Genomic DNA, 16,837 nt, shown 5'->3' with positions numbered 1-16,837 from the left:
TTTTGGTTTCTGGTATTTTATGGAATAATTTAAGTTGGAAGGGACCTCTGAGCATTTCTCCAGTCCAACCTGCTGCTCAAAGCAGGGCCAGCTTCAGAGGTAGATGGGGTTGCTCGGAACCTTGTCAAGTTTTGAAAATCTCCAAGGATGGAGATTTCCCTAACCCCTCTGGACAACTTCTTTCAGTGCTTACCCACCCCCACGGAGTAAACATTTACCTCGTATCCAGTCTGAATTTCCTTCAGTGCAGCTTGTCGCTGCCTCCTCTCCTTTCGCTGCGGGCCCCTGAGAAGAGTCGGGCTCCGTCTCCTGTAACGCCTCTGCCCCGTCTTTGTCCGTGTTGAGCAGCTGAAGCTGCAGCGCGCGGGAGGACCTTGATCATGCCCGCTAGTAACTCACTTTCGCTATGGAAAGCACTGCTGTTCGTTCCTGCCCTAGGTTTCTTCTCTTAACCAGGTATTTTTCCTTCAAAGAGCCTTTTCTCTTGTCCCATGACATTTTAATAGCCATTAATGATGTTTAAGATCTCTAAAACTCTAAGATACGATTTTCCTCTTTCCGTTGCCTCTCTCCCTATTCATCATCTCGTGCTCTGACTACAAATTCTGTTCTTCCTAACACTTTGTTCTCGTCTGTCTAGCGCGGAGCTCAGGCTGACTGTGCCGCATCTCCCACCATCCACCCTTTTACAGACGTGCAACAATCGCATCTTTCTGCTTCTCTGGTGCTGCGGCTCATTTAAATGACGGGTCACACAGCATAGGTTTGGTCGTGTGAGATTTAAGCTTCTTTAGGACTCGGGAGTGAATCCCAACTGGTTCTAAGGTTTACTCCGGCCCTCCAATTGTTCTAAACCCTGCCCATTGACATTTTAATGAGAAACAGTCTCTCAGACCCATCCCAAGAGAAAATCTCCTGTGATCTGCTCTGGCAACTGCTGATAATGATGATTAATTTGGTTTCTCCAACTGGCCCTATTTTCCGCTGAGATGTTTGGCACTGGTATGCGTCATTCCCACTGATCATCTGGCAGCTCTCTGCTTCTGATGTTTTTGATGAGGTTTGTTGTTGTTATTTGCTTTTATGTCTTTAGCAAATTGTTCTTCAATTTTTTCCTCTTTGCCTACTTTTTTGTGGATTCTACATTTCATTTACTAGAGTTCAGGCTTTTATCATTTTTCTTGTTTTGACATGTAAGTTCCTTTTAAAGGCCGTCTTTTTTATTTCTAACAGCTTTTTCTCATGTTGGTGAGGGTTGCGCAGCGTCTGATCTCTGCAAAGCGAACTAAAACTTTCCAATTGGATAATGATTCCTTGCCGGTGACTTATGTAGCCAACATAATTAAGAACTGTCAGGCGGTTCTTAATTAAAAGTTGAAGTCTGTATCTTTTTGTCCCTTATTTTTTGTACAGAATCGGTACGGAACTAAGCAGTCTGTAATTATTTCATGCATCCCGCTTGTCTTGCGCTAACGCTGCTGCTCCGCTCTGGTGTCCTGAGTCTTCCAAGATGTAGCAAACCTGAACATAAGGCCGAAGATCTTTTTAATCGGTGCTTACGGCCGAGTTCCCCGGGCTTCCTGATTTTAAAATGCTTATCCCTCTCCGCTGGAGTACAGAAAGACGATCACAAGGGATTGGATTACCCTAGGCTAAGGCTTTTCTGTTCTTCAGCTGAGCTGCGGCGGCTGGTTCTGCGTGCGCGGCCGGCTCCGCTGATGCTGCAGGAAGGCGCTTGAGGCGCGGGGTTACCCGATGAAATCACAGTTTGCCCAACTCCTTTAGCTGGAAGCTGAGAGCAGGTACTGTTATCTCTTACCTCATCAAATTTTATCTGCCTCCGCTGAAGTTAACTTTGAAAGAGGTTTCGGAAGGACGGCGTTTCGGATCCCAGCTCTGCTTGTGAGTTCATAAAATAAGCAAACAATTTTTCTCCTCCCAAACCCAATGGATTCTTTAATTTTCCCAGGTATGCACCGTAAGCTTTATTTGTAGCTGTGCTCGCAGTCCTGAGAATGCAAAAGGAAGTCGGTCAGAAATGTGCTTGTTCAAAATTCTGGAAAAATTAGGTTGTACCTAATTAACCGAGAACTCTAAAGACACTGCTAATTAACGCATAGAACCCTCCACAGGCCCAGCACCCAGGCAGCTGACTTCAGCGGCAAGATACAGATTTTTCTAACAGCCATTTACTGTTGGTACTGTGACTCTGCAAGCAATTCCCCAGCCTTGGAGAAATCATAGTGGACTCGTGCGGTAGAAGACGCTTAGGCATGGACTAACGAACAGAGATGAAACGAATGGTTTCTTCCTTCTTAAGAGAGTGCTAACTTTTATTTTCTGAAATGGGTAGAACTGTCCCTGCGTGACTCTGCGTGGTTATAATTCTTCTGGCTCAGGTACACAATATATCACCATCCTGCTAAATCACGTCTGTCCCTTTCAAAACAAAGTTTCTGTGGTGTTTGTAAGAAGTTATTTCCAGTATGAAACGTTCCCACGGGGCAGCAAAGGGAATTTCAGTGAGTTGTCTAGTTTTTCACAACTGTAAAAGCAGCTCAGGAGCATGACTTGCTTTTGGGCTTGCTGCTGGCTGCCTTTGGCACCTTAAATATTTAGTATCCGACAAAGCCGCGTGCTCCTAACCAGCTCAGCATCCCCCGAGCACAGTAACCCCCCAACCCCTGGGCAGCACAGCAAAAGCACCAGAAAACCTGAAATTCAGTTGCTCTGAAATGGCAGTTTGTGTTGCAGAGCTACGGCCCTGCCACGTGCTGTCAAGCGTGGGCTCAGCTGCAGGCTGCTCGCCTCGCGGAGTCCGTCGGCTCTCTGAGTATGTCGGGAAACGAGCTGGGCTTTGTAGCTTTGGAACAGGGTACAAAGAAATTGCTGTCTCTCTGTTTGTTTGCAGGTTGGCCATGCCTGGGTGTGGTGGGAGTCTGAGGTGGAGTCTCCCAGCGAGTCAGAGAAGAACAGTGACTTCCAGTCGCTTCTCAGCTGGGATTCAAGCTTGGATCTGGACGTGGGGAGCTGGAGGAATACTGAAGAGGTGGCCATGGGGAGGCTAGAGGAGAGCAGCCGAGAGGCAGACAGCGAGATGGAGTTCAGTGAGCCTCTGTGGGAGGAGGATAGTGAAGACTACCAGAAGGCAGAGAGGCCATGTGAAGATGACGGTCTTCTCCAGTTCTTCTCAGAGGTAGGGCTCTTTGGATGACAGGAAAGTGGGCGGCATCGCTCAGGCCCTCCTGAAACATGAGGGTTTTCAGGGCCTCCACCATCCCTACACAGAGAAACAGTCTGGGGGAGGAGCAGATGCCCTGAGTTCGCTTGCTCCCTGTCCCAAGCCTAGCCCTTCCTCCCATTTAAAGCTGGCACCGCAACCAGGCAGCTGCTTTGCCAAAACACAGCTCGCCCTGAAGCAGAGAGATGTCAGTGAACTGACACTGCAATAACAACACAGGGCTTCATCAGGAGGTTTTGCAAGGATTCCTAAAAATGGAAGGGCGTTCGTGAGCGAAAGCAAAAATAGCATCTGTGCTGCTTATTTCTTCTCCCTTTTGCCTTCACGATTTGAAGCAATAAATCTCTGTGTCGCAGGTAACCCAGATGATGGCACCTCTCCGCATTAGCAGCACAGAGCCATCACAGGCTCAGAGGGATTATTGCGGTGCTGGGAAGCAGGATGATGGGGAAGATGTGAGGTGCCAGGAAAGGACCACAGGGACAGCAGTCTCGGGAGCAGATGAAAGTCAACTACACGTCCTGGCAGATGAGAAAGAACACTTCCCGGGAAGAGAGGTAGGGGAGAGGTGGTCCCAAGAGAGCCTCTGGTCCTGGATGAGAGACGGGTTCCAAGTGGGGACATGGGGACACAGAGGAGGAGACAGCAGGGAAGGGGATGCAAAAGAAATGTATGAGGGGAAGGATGGTTTTTATGTACGGAGATGTATCTTTATGAACAGGAAGCTTGTTACAGATCAAACCCTCAGATGTGAGTTGGAGGAATTGCTCCTTGGCAGTGTAAAGGTGACTCATGAGAGCTGGCAGTCTGCTCTCAGGTTTAAGGCAAGACTGGAATACTCGCCTTGTTCTAATTGCTGCGTTATGCAGCACACAGCTTGGCTGGTTTCAGGCCCACGTGGCTGTGATAGCAATAACCATCTGCCCCTGGAGACCGTCATGTCTTGGAAGCAGGCGCTGTCTAGCCTGGGTTTACATCAGTCCTGTGACGAGGGGGGCTGTGGGCTCCCACCAGCCTGCGAGGCGTTGCTGGGACAGGGGACACAGCAGTGGAAGAACAGTGCCGGTTTTCCACGCTCACATTTATTTCCTTGCAAACTGAGACACTGGAGACAGAAATAACTTTGAGGGTTCTCGCACTTCACCTGTTCAGCCACGACGGTGTTATTCCCAGCAGTTCCCTCGTGGTTCTCCCAACACAGCACAGCGTCCGCTTTCTTCCTGAGGAGTCTGCTCCATGTTTCAGATCTGTTGAGGGTTCTCAGGTGCCCCTGCACATAATCCCACTTCTGGATTCCAAAAAGCCCCTCTCCCTGCAGCTGTCACTCTCCACATTTTATTGGCAAATCCCTACAAGAACAGCAATGCTCTCCTTCCCGGCTGAGTCTGTTCTCTGTCATATTCATGTGGGGGTTTGTGAGGAAACAACCTTGTTGCACTCTAGAGGATCCTCTTATCTGTGTCTTGAGCTTTAAGAAGCCTGAGGCACTCTTACCTCAGCTCCTGATCGCCCTCTCACATCCATGACTCTTCCCAGAAAAGCAGACAGACACTGGGCACCAGTCAGCTCCACAGCAAGCGTTAGCCAGAGGTGGTCATGATCCAAGAGATCAGACCCAGCTGTAACTGGAGTGAAGCACAGCGAAGGTCAAACGTCATCCTCCAGAATAACAGAGAGCGAGCTAGCTCCCAGCTGAGACTGGATGCAGTAAAGGGATGTGCAGCAGGCTGGCTTCTAGATAAAGGATTCAGGTGATGCGCTGCCATTTTAGACATATCTTCCTTTTCCTCTGTGCTCTTCAGGAGAAGACTCAAGAGACACCTGGAGAACAAGCTTTAGGTGAGCCGCATCCACAGGAGACGAGTAATCGGGCCCAGGATGACGATGAGAGTGATGGCACCTCTGCAGCCCCGGTGCTGGACTCCACAAGCCCTGCCAACACGCAGCTGTGAGTAGTTCGTTCTGCTCTCTTGCAGGCGCAGCAGAGCAGAGTTGTTTCCCTTGTCTCACGTGAGAACGAGCGTGTGGCACAGGTCACCTCCAGGAAGGTGAGATAGCCAAGGAGAACAGAGGGAAGGAGGTAGCTTGTGCTGCCTCTGTGGATCTGCCAGCATTTTGGGGCATTGATCCTAAGCTGAAGTGAGAAGAGTAGAGATTAAGTAAGAGATTAAATGGAAAATACATGTTTCCTCAAGGCAGCCAGGCCTTGTGTGAGCTGGGCATCGTGCTTTGGCAGGCAATGACCAGCCCAGCTCCTGAGAGGCATCGCCAGCCCCCTTCAGGCAGGCACAGGCGTGTCGGCCACATGTGGGCTCCGCCACCTGGGCTGCCTTTTGATGGAAAACCACAGTTTACCAGGATGAGAAACTGAATAAAACCCACCTCAGTAAAGTTCTGAACTTCAGAGTAGCATGAGCTTTTCTATCCAACTTAATCGTGCCCTTTAGAGCTGCTCAGCTCAGATCTTGTTTCTACCTATTGCCCGCCATCTTCCTGCATTCTGGGTGTTTAGTTGTGCATTCAGATGCAGAACGCTTCCACCATCTCACCCGGGGAGCCTTTGCGTAGCTACAGCAAAGGATCCCTGCGCTTCATCCACCTGGACGTGGTGGGTGCTAGCAGAATTGCCACCTCCTACTTTGTCTGGAGTGGGATGAGCTGACAATATATTCCCTCCACAGGGTGCAGCTGAGCTGGGATAACCCCCTGCAGCATTTGCTCTTCAAAAGAACTTTCCTGTCCATCTGGAAGATGATAGCCAGTCACAGGTATGTGGGGGCAAAGGGTTGGGTTGACGTGGCTGCTGAACACATTGCCCTGACTTCCAGCTCCTTCCAAGCCCTGGTGTCCCCTCCAGGACAGCCATCACAGGCTGGCTTGTCTCTCCATGGCTTTGCTTCTGGCTCTCCTCGCAGCAAGAACAGCTGCCTGCTGCAAAGCTGGAGAGAACACCGCATATTTATTTCCTCTCCTTAATGTGGCAGAGCCCAAATGTTGCTTCCTACACAGCTGGCACAGCCAGCTTCAGCGAGGGGCTCAGCCTCCTCCCGTGCCGAGTCACGACAGCCACCGACTGCTGGCTGTTGCTTATCGGCCGTGGCCCTCACGGCAAGCAGGGAGAGGCAAGCACTGGTCCATGCTACGATGTTGTCTGTGGCGGAGAGGCGGACAGAGGTCGTTCTTTGTGCTTGTCCCTGTAGATACAGCGGCCCGTTCCTGAAGGCGGTGTCAGAGAAACAAGCCCCTGGATACAGGGATGTGGTAAAGAGGTGAGTTAGTGGAGGAAGTGCTCACTAGTTGATTTCTCTCTGTTTTTTCTGTCTTCTCTGCTTTCCAAAGGGCCAGTGGGACAGTTTCCTTCCTCCTTTTCCAGAATTTGGCTGCCACCAGCATCTCCCACTGATTTCTTTTATTAAAACTCCCCTCCGGGTGATCAGAACCTGGAAGCTTGCACTGACTCTGGAGCCGACAGGAATTGTGCCTGCCCTTTGCTGGCGCTGCATGGCTGACTTACTCCAGGCACAGTCCCTGCAGCTGTAAGCCCTGCCTGAGCAGGGGATGCAGCTTCTGCAGCTCAGCAGTCTCTCCTTAACCGTCTCCTGGGCTGCATCCCCCGCAGCGTGGCCAGCGGGGCGAGGGAGGGGATTCTGCTCCTCTGCTCCGCTCTGGGGAGACCCCCTGGAGCCCCGCGTCCAGCTCGGGGGTCCTCAGCACGGGAAGGACATGGAGCTGTGGGAGCGGGGCCAGAGGAGGCCACAGCAATGGTCCGAGGGTGGCACAGCTCTGCTGTGAGGACAGGCTGAGAGCTGGGGGGGTTCAGCCTGGAGAGGAGAAGGCTGCGGGCAGAGCTGATTGCAGCCTTTCAGTACTTACAGAGGGCTTGTAAGAAAGATGGGGACAGGCTTTTTAGCAGGGCCTGTTGTGACAGGACAAGGGGTGATGGTTTTAAACTAAAAGAGGGGAGATTCAGAGTAGATGTAAGGAAGAAATTTTTTACAATGAGGGTGGTGAAACACTGGCAGGGGTTGCCCAGAGAGGTGGGAGATGCCCCATCCCTGGAAACCTTCAAGGCCAGGCTGGATGGGGCTCTGAGCACCCTGATCTGGTTGAAGATGTCCCTGCCCACTGCAGGGGGATGGACTGGATGGGCTTGAAAGGTCCCTTCCATCCCAAAGCATTCCGTGATTCTCCCCATGGTGGAAGCGTGTGCCTCGGTCGATACCCTCTCCTCATCCACTGCTCGTTCCCCAGATGTTTCACTGTCAGCGGAGAAGCGGGTCATAAGAATATTTCGCAGAGAGATTGAGGGCATTTTTCAAAGCTGAATAATTTTCTATTCTGGTCACAGTTGTCCTCTCTGCAGCCATTCGTTTTCTCATTCTGTCAAAATAAGGGAAGTAATATTTTTTCTCCATCATGTTCCCCTTATCAGCGCTGCTATTTTTGCTGGTGGCACCATTCGATTTTAAGGGGTTTTAATGGATACCTATTTTAGTAACTCTTCTTTCTCCACTAAGACCTGGACTGACTTCCTGAAGGCTAATTACCAGAATCGCTCTGCTTGCCTTCTCTGGAGCTCAACATCAAAATTTTTTGAGAGGTGACTGCTAATGACCTGCCAAGTTGATTGGATAGCAGGTGTCGCATTGGCCAAACTTACTTTTGTCTGACTTAGAAGAAAAACATTTCTCTCTCCCTCTCTTTGTCCTGAGCAATAAAATTGACTGAAAATAGCTGTGCTTTCAGGGCCACGCTGAAATGAGAACAAGCACGTTCATGCAGAGCCTGAAGAATGCCTGGCCCTGGGTTGCAATTTAATTCTCCTTCTCGCTGTCTTTTGTAGACCCATGGATTTAACCAGCATAAAGAGAAGGCTGTCAAAGGGACACATTCAGTCCATGGTCCAGTTCCAGCGTGACCTCATGCTCATGTTCCAGAATGCGGTGATGTACAACAGCTTCAACCACCACGTGCACCGCATGGCCACGGAGATGCAGCGAGAGGTCTTGGAGCAGCTGCAGATGCTGGGTGAAGCCCTCCTGTGCTCAAGGGACAGGCTGGGGTGGGGGAGAAGGTAACGAGCCGCGTCTGAGGCCTGTGTCTTTTGGAGCAGTGTTGTCTCCCTGGCTCAGGAGGTCTGCTGGGGCTCGGGGGATGTGCTGACACGGCAGGCGCGGCCTTCAGCAGACCCTGTTATCCTCCAGTGGTGCCTGCCAGGTTGATGGGATAAGCAACAAAGCGGTTTCTAGGAGGGGCACCGGAAGGGAAACCTCCTTTCTTCCCTGGGAAAAGCAGCAGCGGAGCTCTGCAGCGAGAAAAGATTCCCTGGGACAAAAAAAAAAAAAAAAAAAGGGGGAGAAAATCATCTTTGTGACCAGTTGGGATGAGCCGGGGCCCAGCCGGGTGACGGCGGCCGGCTGTACCCCGGGGCGCTGCGGGAGGCCTCTTTGGCGTTGCTGCGTTGGGGTTGGCACTGGCTGGAGCGTTACCGCCCCGCGGCCTGCGCCCACCGCGGAGGCCGGCGCCCGAGTAAAGGCCCGTGTTGAAAGCTTGTCCCCGTGTGTTTGACGCCCCGGCCTGGGCGGGGAGGGAGCCCCGGGGCGAGGGGAGCCCGCGGGCGAGGGGAGCCCGGGGGCGAGTGGCCGCGGGAAGCGGGGGGGCCGTAGGACCCCGCAGAGCCGAGGGCGGGAAAGCGCCGCTCGCCATTGGCCGGCGCGGTGGGCGGGCAGCGCCTGAGGGCGTTGCCGATTGGCTGGCAAAGAGCTGGCAGGCGGTAGTCCCGCCTCCCCGGGCCGTGCGTGCCCCGGAAGCGGAAGCGCGCAGCCGGGGCGGCCATGGCGCGGGAGAAGCAGGCGGAGGCGGCGGCGGAGGCGGAGGGGACGCCCGAGCGCTCGTACCGGGAGCAGCTCGACTACCTGAACCCCATCGCCCAGCCGCTCGCCTCCCGCAAGCTGACGCGGAAGCTCTACAAGTGCATCAGGAAAGGTCTGGCTGGTGGCGGGGCCGGGGCATGGCCGGGACTGGGACCGGGACCGGGGCTGGGCTGGGGCGGCGCAGCCCCCTGACGCCGTGATTCTCTTGCAGCGGCCAAGCACAAGCAGATCCGTCGCGGCGTGAAGGAAGTCCAGAAGTTCATCAACAAGGGCGAGAAGGGGTAAGCGCGGCCCTGCTGCCCCGGGGTGGCCCGGCCCCGGCCCCGGCCGCCCACTGACACGGGCTTTCCCCCGCAGGATCACGGTGCTGGCCGGCGACACGCTGCCTATCGATGTGTACTGCCACATCCCCATCATGTGCGAGGACAGGAGCCTCCCCTACGCATATGTCCCTTCCAAATCGGTAAGGGGCCGGGCCTGCGCAGCCGGGAGGAGCCAGCCCCCGGTGAGGGGGAGCCCGGCGGGCAGCACCCGGGCCGGGCGGTGACCGGAGCCTTCACCGGGAGGCGCAGATCTGGTGCCTGAGTTAAAGCACCCAGCGCTTCTCCACGGCCAGGGCACAAGAGCGGTCATGTGCAGGTGTAGGAGCGTTTCACTGTGGGACCACAGAATTGGTTCTCTGGGTTGAGTCCCTGCAGCGTTCTTCCCCGAAAGGGCTGTCAGGCCCTGGCCCAGGCTGCCCAGGGCAGGGGCTGAGTCCCCATCCCTGGGGGGATTTAAAAGCTGGGGAGATGTGGTGCTTAGGGACATGGGTTAGTGGTGGCCTTGGCAGTGCTGGGTTAACGGTTGGACTCGATGATCTTAAAGGTCTTTTCCAACCTAAGTGATTCTGTGATTCTATAATCAATTCAATACTGCAGAGCTGCCTCTGAGTCTAAGCATAGCTGGTGAGCTCATAAAGACAGCTGTCTGGGCTGAAAAACATTTACATTTGAAGGTTTTCACAAGGCCAGAGGAATACCCCTGCTTGTCTTGGGCTTGATCCTCTTCCAGTTCAGTCTGGGAGAGAACTCATGAGAAGTCTGAACTGATCCAACACGCCTGATCGCCCCATAAAGCTGCGCCAGGGCAGGTTTGGGTTGGATATTGGGAAAAATTCCTTCCCTGAAAGGGCTGCCAGGCCCTGGCCCAGGCTGCCCAGGGCAGGGGCTGAGTCCCCATCCCTGGGGGGATTTAAAAGCGGGGGAGATGTGGTGCTTGGGGACGTGGGTTAGTGGTGGCCTTGGCAGTGCTGGGCTTGGCAGAGCCCTGGCTGGTTGTCAGCCCTCCGCACCGGGGGGCCCAGCCCCCCCGGCCTCCCCCACCGCCTCCCTCTCTTCCCGCAGGACCTGGGAGCCGCGGCCGGCTCGAAGCGCCCGACCTGCGTCATCATGATCAAGCCGCACGAGGAGTACCAGGAGACCTACGATGAGTGCTTGGAGGAGGTGGGGGCCCTGCCCCTGCCGCTGTGAAGAGCCGGGGAACCGGCTGCGCCCCGCGGGGCGGCGGGGAGGGGTCCTCCTCCCCCCCGCCCGCCGGGCCGGGGCCCCCCCGTTTGTCGGGGGCACTGGGGGGGGGGGGGGGGGTGGGTGAGCGCTGCCGGGGTCAATAAACGTGTCTGCGGGGTTTGTAGGACGCGGGCCCGACCCCTCTGTACCGGGGGCGGGAGGGGGAACCCGGCGGCGGCGGGACCCAGGAGCGGCGGCGGGGCTGGGGACCGCCGCGCCGCTAGGGGGCGCCCGCGCTGCGGTGGGGCGGGGAACTCCCATTTGTGGGCGGGGCGAGGGCGGGAGGAACCATTCGGGGGGGTACGGCCAGGTGGCGGGGGGCGGGGCAGGCCATTGCGGGGGGGGGGGGGGGTGAGGCCTACCCCGGCGGCAGCGCCCCGGGGCCCGCCCGCCCCCGCGGGGCCCAGCCGGTCGCGCAGGCCCCGGCCCTGCCGTGACTCAGCCGGCTGCGATGCCCCGACTGGTTGTACCGCCAGCCCCGGGCCGCCTGCCTCCCTCCCTTCCCAGGCGCGGGCGCTGGGGCCGGGGGAGCCCGGAGGGAAGGCGGCCCCGCCGCCCCCGCCCCGGGCACGGCACGGCCCAGGCCGGCCCGCACCCCCCCGGTGTGGCCCGGAGCCCCGGTACCCCCTGCAGGAAAGCAAAGGCAGAGGCCAGAAGAATGAAACCCTGGTTTATTGCAGGAAAGGCCGAGGAGAGCGGGGCCGGGCACGGCCTTGACACGGCTCCGCTGGTACCGGCACGGAGCGGGGCTCCTTCCAGCGCCTCTTCCCCCAGCGCCGGCCCGGCTCCCCCTCCCCGCCCTGGGAGGGGCGGCGCGGGGTACCCCAGGCTGGGGAGCCGCCCGGCCCCCCGCCCCTGTCCTCCTTCCCCTCCCCAAAGGCCTCCCGGTGGGGCAGGGCACCGGCTTCCCCTCCCTCCTCGCACAAGGCACTCGCCCCTCCCAGCTCAAGGGCTCCCTGCAGGGAAGCTGCATCAACCGCCCTCCATTGCCGAGCTGCCCCAGTACTGGTGGCAGGGAAAGCCCCAACAGAGGTGCTGGGGCGGCTGCTCCCCCTCCCAGCAGTACCAGCACTCGTCAGGCTTTCCTCCTCTGCCTTCCCAGTGTCACCAACACAGACCAGTGTGGGCATACCGCCGGCTCCGGGACCCCGCTGACGGGGCAGCCGCTGCGAGGAGCAGCTGGAACCCCCCCAGCAAGGCACTGGGGCTGGGGACGGGGCGTGAGCCTCTCCTTAGCAAGACATTAAGTTATGGGTTGTAGGGAACGGGGGCAGCAGAGCAGGAGGGACAGGGAATGTCTCACAGGGCGCTTGGTTTCTGCCCATGGCTGAAGGAATCACAGGGCAAACGCTCCTGGAGTCAGAGCACGGGGCGCATGCAAGACCCCCACTCTGGCACAGATGACCCCCCTGTCTCCAGAGACCCCCCCAGAAGGGCCCGAAGCGCTGCAAGAAGGAAAAGCTCCCTTGTGGCAATCAGTCCTTCGCCCCAGGGCAGCGCCGAGCGGCCGGTCCTCGTGCAGACCCTGAGATCGTCCCGTTGCAGCAGCAAGAGACCTTTCCCCTTCACAGTCCCGCCGGCATCCCACCACTCAGATCTTCGAGGACTCCACCCGCTCGATCCACGGCGAGTCGGCCCCGACGTCCCTGGGCTCCGACCGCAGCTGCCGCAGCTCCCGCTCCAGCGCCTGGCTCCGGTGGTACATCTCCATGTAGCTGGCCTGGAGCTCGCGCTGGTACCGCAGCACCTTCTCCTTCTCCTCCTGCCAGGTTTTCCTCTCCAGCTCAAAGTTCACAGCCTGCAGCTGACCCTGGCGCCGCTCTCGCAGCAGCTCTGCCCACAGCCACTCCACCTGCTGCTCCAGGGGCTCCGCCGTGTCGCTGTGAAGGCCCCGGCACTTGGAGTCATCCGTTTCGCAGCCGGGGAAGTCCTGGCACGCCGGCATGGGGTCGTCGCCCAGCGGCAGCGAGGCGCCGGGCTCCGGGGCGCTCTGGAAGGAGTCTGCCAGTTGCGCCAGCTGGGAGTCCCTGGCCTGGACCTCCGCCTTGGCCTCCCGCAGCTGCGTCTTCAGGCTGAAGATCTCACCCAGCTTCTGAGCCATCTCCTCCTGGGTGTCCCGGAGCTGCTGCTTCAGCAGGGAGATCTCCGCTGCCTTCTGGCACACCTGCAGGGCACGGGCGAGCGGTCAGGGAGGCTTGGAGGAGCAGGACCCCAGGGGTGGCAGCACCCCAGGCTGTCACCACAGCATCCCTGGGAGACCACGAGCATCACACCCGGCTCATCCCCGCCGTCCCGTGGCCAGGGGTGACACCAGAGCAGGGAACCGCTGCCCTGGAGGAAAGGAGGGATGGAGGGAAGGAAGGGGACTCACCTCCCACTTGGTTTCCTCCAGCTTGGGGCTGACGCGCTCGCCCTGGGGCTGCCGGAGCTTGGGGTCCTCGCACTGGCACTGCTGCATGCTCAGCTCCTCCTGCAGCCGCTTCTTCTCCTGCTGCGCCTTGTAGAGCTGCAGCTGCAGCGCCCGCTGCCCGCGCTGCGCCTGCTGCGTCACCTGCTGCAGCCGGGCCACGTACATCTGCTTCAGATCCTCCAGCTCGTCCAGCCACAGCCGCTGCTTGTCCTCAAACACCTGCAGCACAGGGGGACGCTGGTGAGGGTCTGCAGCCTGCCCCGGCGTGGGGGATCCCAGGGAGGGATCCCAGAAGATCCCATGATGTTGGGTCCTCCCACACTTGGACATTCCCAGCCCATCGCCCACCATGGCAGGACACCAGCTCCTTCACAGCTCCTTCCACCACGGCCCCACACCCCTGCCCGGGGCACTGCCCAGGGCTCACCTGCGTGAAGGGATCTTCGGTCTCGCTGAGGCTCCTCTTGAGCTGCCGCAGCTCTCCTCCCGTCTCCTGCAGCCGGTCCTCCAGCTGCTTCACCGCGTCCTCCAGCGAGTAGGTGAACTCGTAGGGCGGCGGGGGCTCCCCAGGGCTCTGCAGCCGGCTCAGCGTGGCCATGCTTTTGCAGGAGAGGGGCGCCTTCTCGGGGGCCAGGGGGTCCCTGGGGCTCCGGGAGACCCTGTCCAAGGAGCCCCCGATGTGGTTGATGTGACCCATGGAGGCGCTGAACTGGTTCTGGGCAGGTTTGAGGCGGGAGCCGTAGGAAGGGAAGCTCTGGATGGAATTGTGGCTGGAGTCGGAGGCCTCATCCAGGCTGATGGCGTGGAGCAGCTGGGTGCGGAGCGGGCCGTGCTGCGAGGCTGCCGTGCTGCTCTGCGACAGCAGCGTGTGCAGGCTCCCATTGCTCTTGGACAGCTTCTGCCCCTTGGACGAGGACAGGCCCTGCATGGAGACCAGCCCCTTCCCGGCCACCGCCTTGAAGGCCGAGGGCCTGATACGGCACTGAAAAACAAGAGCGGGGTCAGGATGAGCCCAACAACAGCCCCCACAGGCGCCCAGAGCCAGGGAGAACCCGCTCGCTCCCGGTCCCGTATCCCTGGACATCCTCAAATCCCCGCATCCCATCCCTGGCGCAGACCGTTCTGCCCCAGCCCCAGCCCCATGCAGATGTATTTCAGGGCCCACCGCCTCACCTTGTCGAAGCGGCCCCTCTCGGGCAAGGAGCTCTTGGAGAAGTCGGCCCCGCGGTGATGCTCCCGGGAGCAGCGCTCGGGGGACCGGTTCTCGCGGTCGCTCTCGTAGTCCCGCTTGTAGCAGGCGCCCGACGTCTGGTGCTTCCGCTCTGACCGCACCTCCTTCTTGGCCCCGTGCAGGTAGCCGAAGAGCTCCCGCTGGCTCAGCCCCTTCCGCAGCAAGCCGTCGGGCTGCCGAAGCCCCCGCGAGCCCCCCAGCGGGGCCCGCAGCTCCAGGGGGGACAGATCCTGCTTCTCCACCAGGCTGCCCACGCTGCCCATGCTGCCGACGACACCGACGGGCTCCGAGGAGAGGTAGGTGCAGAGGACGCGGGTGTCGGGCTCACAGGTCACAGGACCCTGTGCTGCTGCCATGGAGAATTAGAGAAAAGCCCGGTACCAGCACTGCCGAAGGAGAGACAAAGTCAGCAACGCCGGGCAGCCGGGCCTTCAAACACCCCCGGCACCCCCTTTCCCAGCTGGTGCCAAGGACCCACCTGGGCTCCTGGTGCTGGGAGAGACCCGCCAGGTGCCGGGCAGCTCCCGGGGCACCCGGGAGCCCAGCAAGCGGGGTGCCGGCAGGCAGCGTGCACCAGGGCCGGGGCCCCCCCCTGCTGCCCCCCCCATGGCGGAGTGCCTCCCTCCCACACCCAGCCCCACCTCCCGCCTGCGGCCGGGGCCGCCACCGAAACAGGCACCTGCCGCCCAGCCAGGCGGGCGAGTTCGGGAGCCGGCAGCACCTGCCCGGGCCTGGCGCCAGCCCCGGCCCGACGGCACTGAGCACCCCGCCGGGACCTCGGGGTCCGTACACCCTCCGGAGACCTCCCCAAAATGACCCTGGGGATACCCAGTCCCGGGGGTCACCGGCTCAGCCTTCCCAGGGTGCGCAGAGCAGGGGCACCTCTCCTGCCCCTCAGGGAGTCTTCCCGCACGGCACGGGCTCCCGCACCACGCAGGGCGAGCTCCCAAATCCTCCCCACGGCCCCGCTCCAGCCGCAGGCGCTCCCACCCCAGCGCCGGGCCCGGCCGAGGCAGCCACGGCCCAGCTGCTGCCTGCGTGCGGGGGATCCCGTGGCCGGACACGGCGGGAAGGCGGCGGGAAGGGGCAGGATGCGGACGGGACAATGCAGCTTCCTGCACAGGTGGCCGGGGGAGGAAGGACACGAGGATGCCTTCGGCCTCGGCTCCGGCTCCCCAGCGCCGCGGAAGGGGACGATGGCCCTCGCAGCCCTCGGCGGAGGGGACGCGGCCAGCGTGGCAGGGGCGAGGCAGAGCCCCCTCGGCGGCTCCCAGCCTCGCCGAGGGCTCGCAGGCCAGGTTACACCCAGGAAGCTGCCCTGGTTCTCAGCACCACACGCCGGGTAAACAAACACCCCGCTTTTAATTGCTGCCACGCACAAACCTGTCTGACAGCTCCCGGCCTGCGCTGTCACCTCCCTCCGTAAGCCCAGCACCTGCTCCAGGCACCGGCACCCCACGAAGGGCTGCAGGGATGGACCCCCTGGAAGGGTCTGGGATGCCACCGGGATGCGGGACATGGATGTCCCCATGATGGGGGAAGCTTGGAGCATCCAGCGCTGGGGGAGCATCCAGTGGGAAGGAGCTCGGCCGAGCCCTGCAGCAGCTCCTCCCGGCAGGCGAGGAAGTAGGTCAGGTTGTAGGAGTTTTGGGAAAAGCCGGGGGAACCCGAAGGTGTCCTGCCTTACGGCGGGAAGGGTGGCACACACCAACCCTAAAGGCGGTAAAACACCGGTCCGGCCAGCCTGGCCTTCCCGGGATGGCGGATGAGATCTGGTCCCAACCATGCTAAAAATAAAAAACCTTTTCCATCCTTTCCAGGTGAGAACCAGGGGGGATGCGGGGAGGCGCAGGGGGGGATGCGGGGAGGCGGGCGCGGGTTCCCCGCGCCCGCCTCCCCGCATCCCCCCCTGCGCCTCCCCGCATCCCCCACGGATCCCAGCCGGAATTTCCGCCACGGAGAAGGCGGAGAAGGAGGTCGATCCCCGGGACAAAGCACCGTACGGCGGAGAGAAAGGGGATGGAAGCACCGGGACCCAACCGGGAAGAGGTGGGGGGGTGGGGGGGGGATCGGTGGTACCGGGTCCCGCACTCACCATGCTGCCGGTGCTGCGATCTCCTTTCGGCTCCTTTCTCCTCCGTTTCCTTCCCTCGCCGTGTTTGAACGCGCCCCTCGGTCGCGATCGCGCAGGGCGACGGGCGGAGCCGACAGCGGCAAATCGCGGCGCGGAGGAGGAGGAGGAGGAGGAGGAGGAGGAGGAAGGAGGGGGCCGGCCCGGCCATGCCCACCGGCGGGGCGGGACAGGGCGGTGACCGGGGCGGGTTGGCTTTGTGCAGCGCCGAGCACCCCTTCTGCAAAGCCCTCAGCTACCGGTGACCCTCACCGTGGCGGCGGGGCTGGTAGGAACAGCCCATATCGCCCACCCAGCGAGGCGGGAGAGGAGAGTTTCCCTCGGCCTCCTTGGCTGCACCAAGCTTCCCCGCGGAGGGGAGAGGGGTCCGGGCTCTGTGGGACACCGTCCTCTTGCGGGACAGC

The 16,837-nt window shown here is 59.8% G+C and overlaps 3 protein-coding genes across 3 annotated transcripts; 2 read left to right on the top strand and 1 right to left on the bottom strand.

Annotated features, from left to right (window-relative positions):
• Positions 1-99: 99 nt before the first annotated feature.
• Positions 100-8,319, top strand: LOC309596236 (bromodomain-containing protein 8-like; the record flags this gene model as incomplete). The annotated part of the gene is made up of 8 exons (XM_082324088.1): positions 100-456; positions 2,133-2,399; positions 2,912-3,196; positions 3,598-3,798; positions 5,044-5,189; positions 5,923-6,009; positions 6,442-6,510; positions 8,085-8,319. Exons 3-8 carry the CDS (start codon positions 3,056-3,058, stop codon positions 8,317-8,319), a joined length of 879 nt encoding a protein of 292 aa, XP_082180214.1. The 5' UTR covers positions 100-456; positions 2,133-2,399; positions 2,912-3,055.
• Positions 8,320-9,066: 747 nt separating this feature from the next.
• Positions 9,067-10,719, top strand: NHP2 (NHP2 ribonucleoprotein). Its single transcript, XM_082324091.1, has 4 exons — positions 9,067-9,226; positions 9,326-9,395; positions 9,472-9,577; positions 10,500-10,719. The coding sequence occupies exons 1-4, from the start codon at positions 9,076-9,078 to the stop codon at positions 10,623-10,625; spliced, it is 453 nt and encodes a 150-aa protein (XP_082180217.1). The 5' UTR covers positions 9,067-9,075; the 3' UTR covers positions 10,626-10,719.
• Positions 10,720-11,482: 763 nt separating this feature from the next.
• On the bottom strand, positions 11,483-16,521 carry N4BP3 (NEDD4 binding protein 3). Its single transcript, XM_082324217.1, has 5 exons — positions 16,398-16,521; positions 14,245-14,688; positions 13,499-14,053; positions 13,033-13,290; positions 11,483-12,825 (listed from the first exon to the last, which is right to left on the bottom strand). The coding sequence occupies exons 2-5, from the start codon at positions 14,656-14,658 to the stop codon at positions 12,253-12,255; spliced, it is 1,800 nt and encodes a 599-aa protein (XP_082180343.1). The 5' UTR covers positions 14,659-14,688; positions 16,398-16,521; the 3' UTR covers positions 11,483-12,252.
• Between the last annotated feature and the right edge of the window lie 316 nt (positions 16,522-16,837).

This window comes from Platalea leucorodia (genome assembly GCF_965183815.1).
Source record: "Platalea leucorodia genome assembly, chromosome: 11".
NCBI lineage: Eukaryota > Metazoa > Chordata > Aves > Pelecaniformes > Threskiornithidae > Platalea > Platalea leucorodia.
This window is presented reverse-complemented; position numbering and strand designations above follow the sequence as displayed.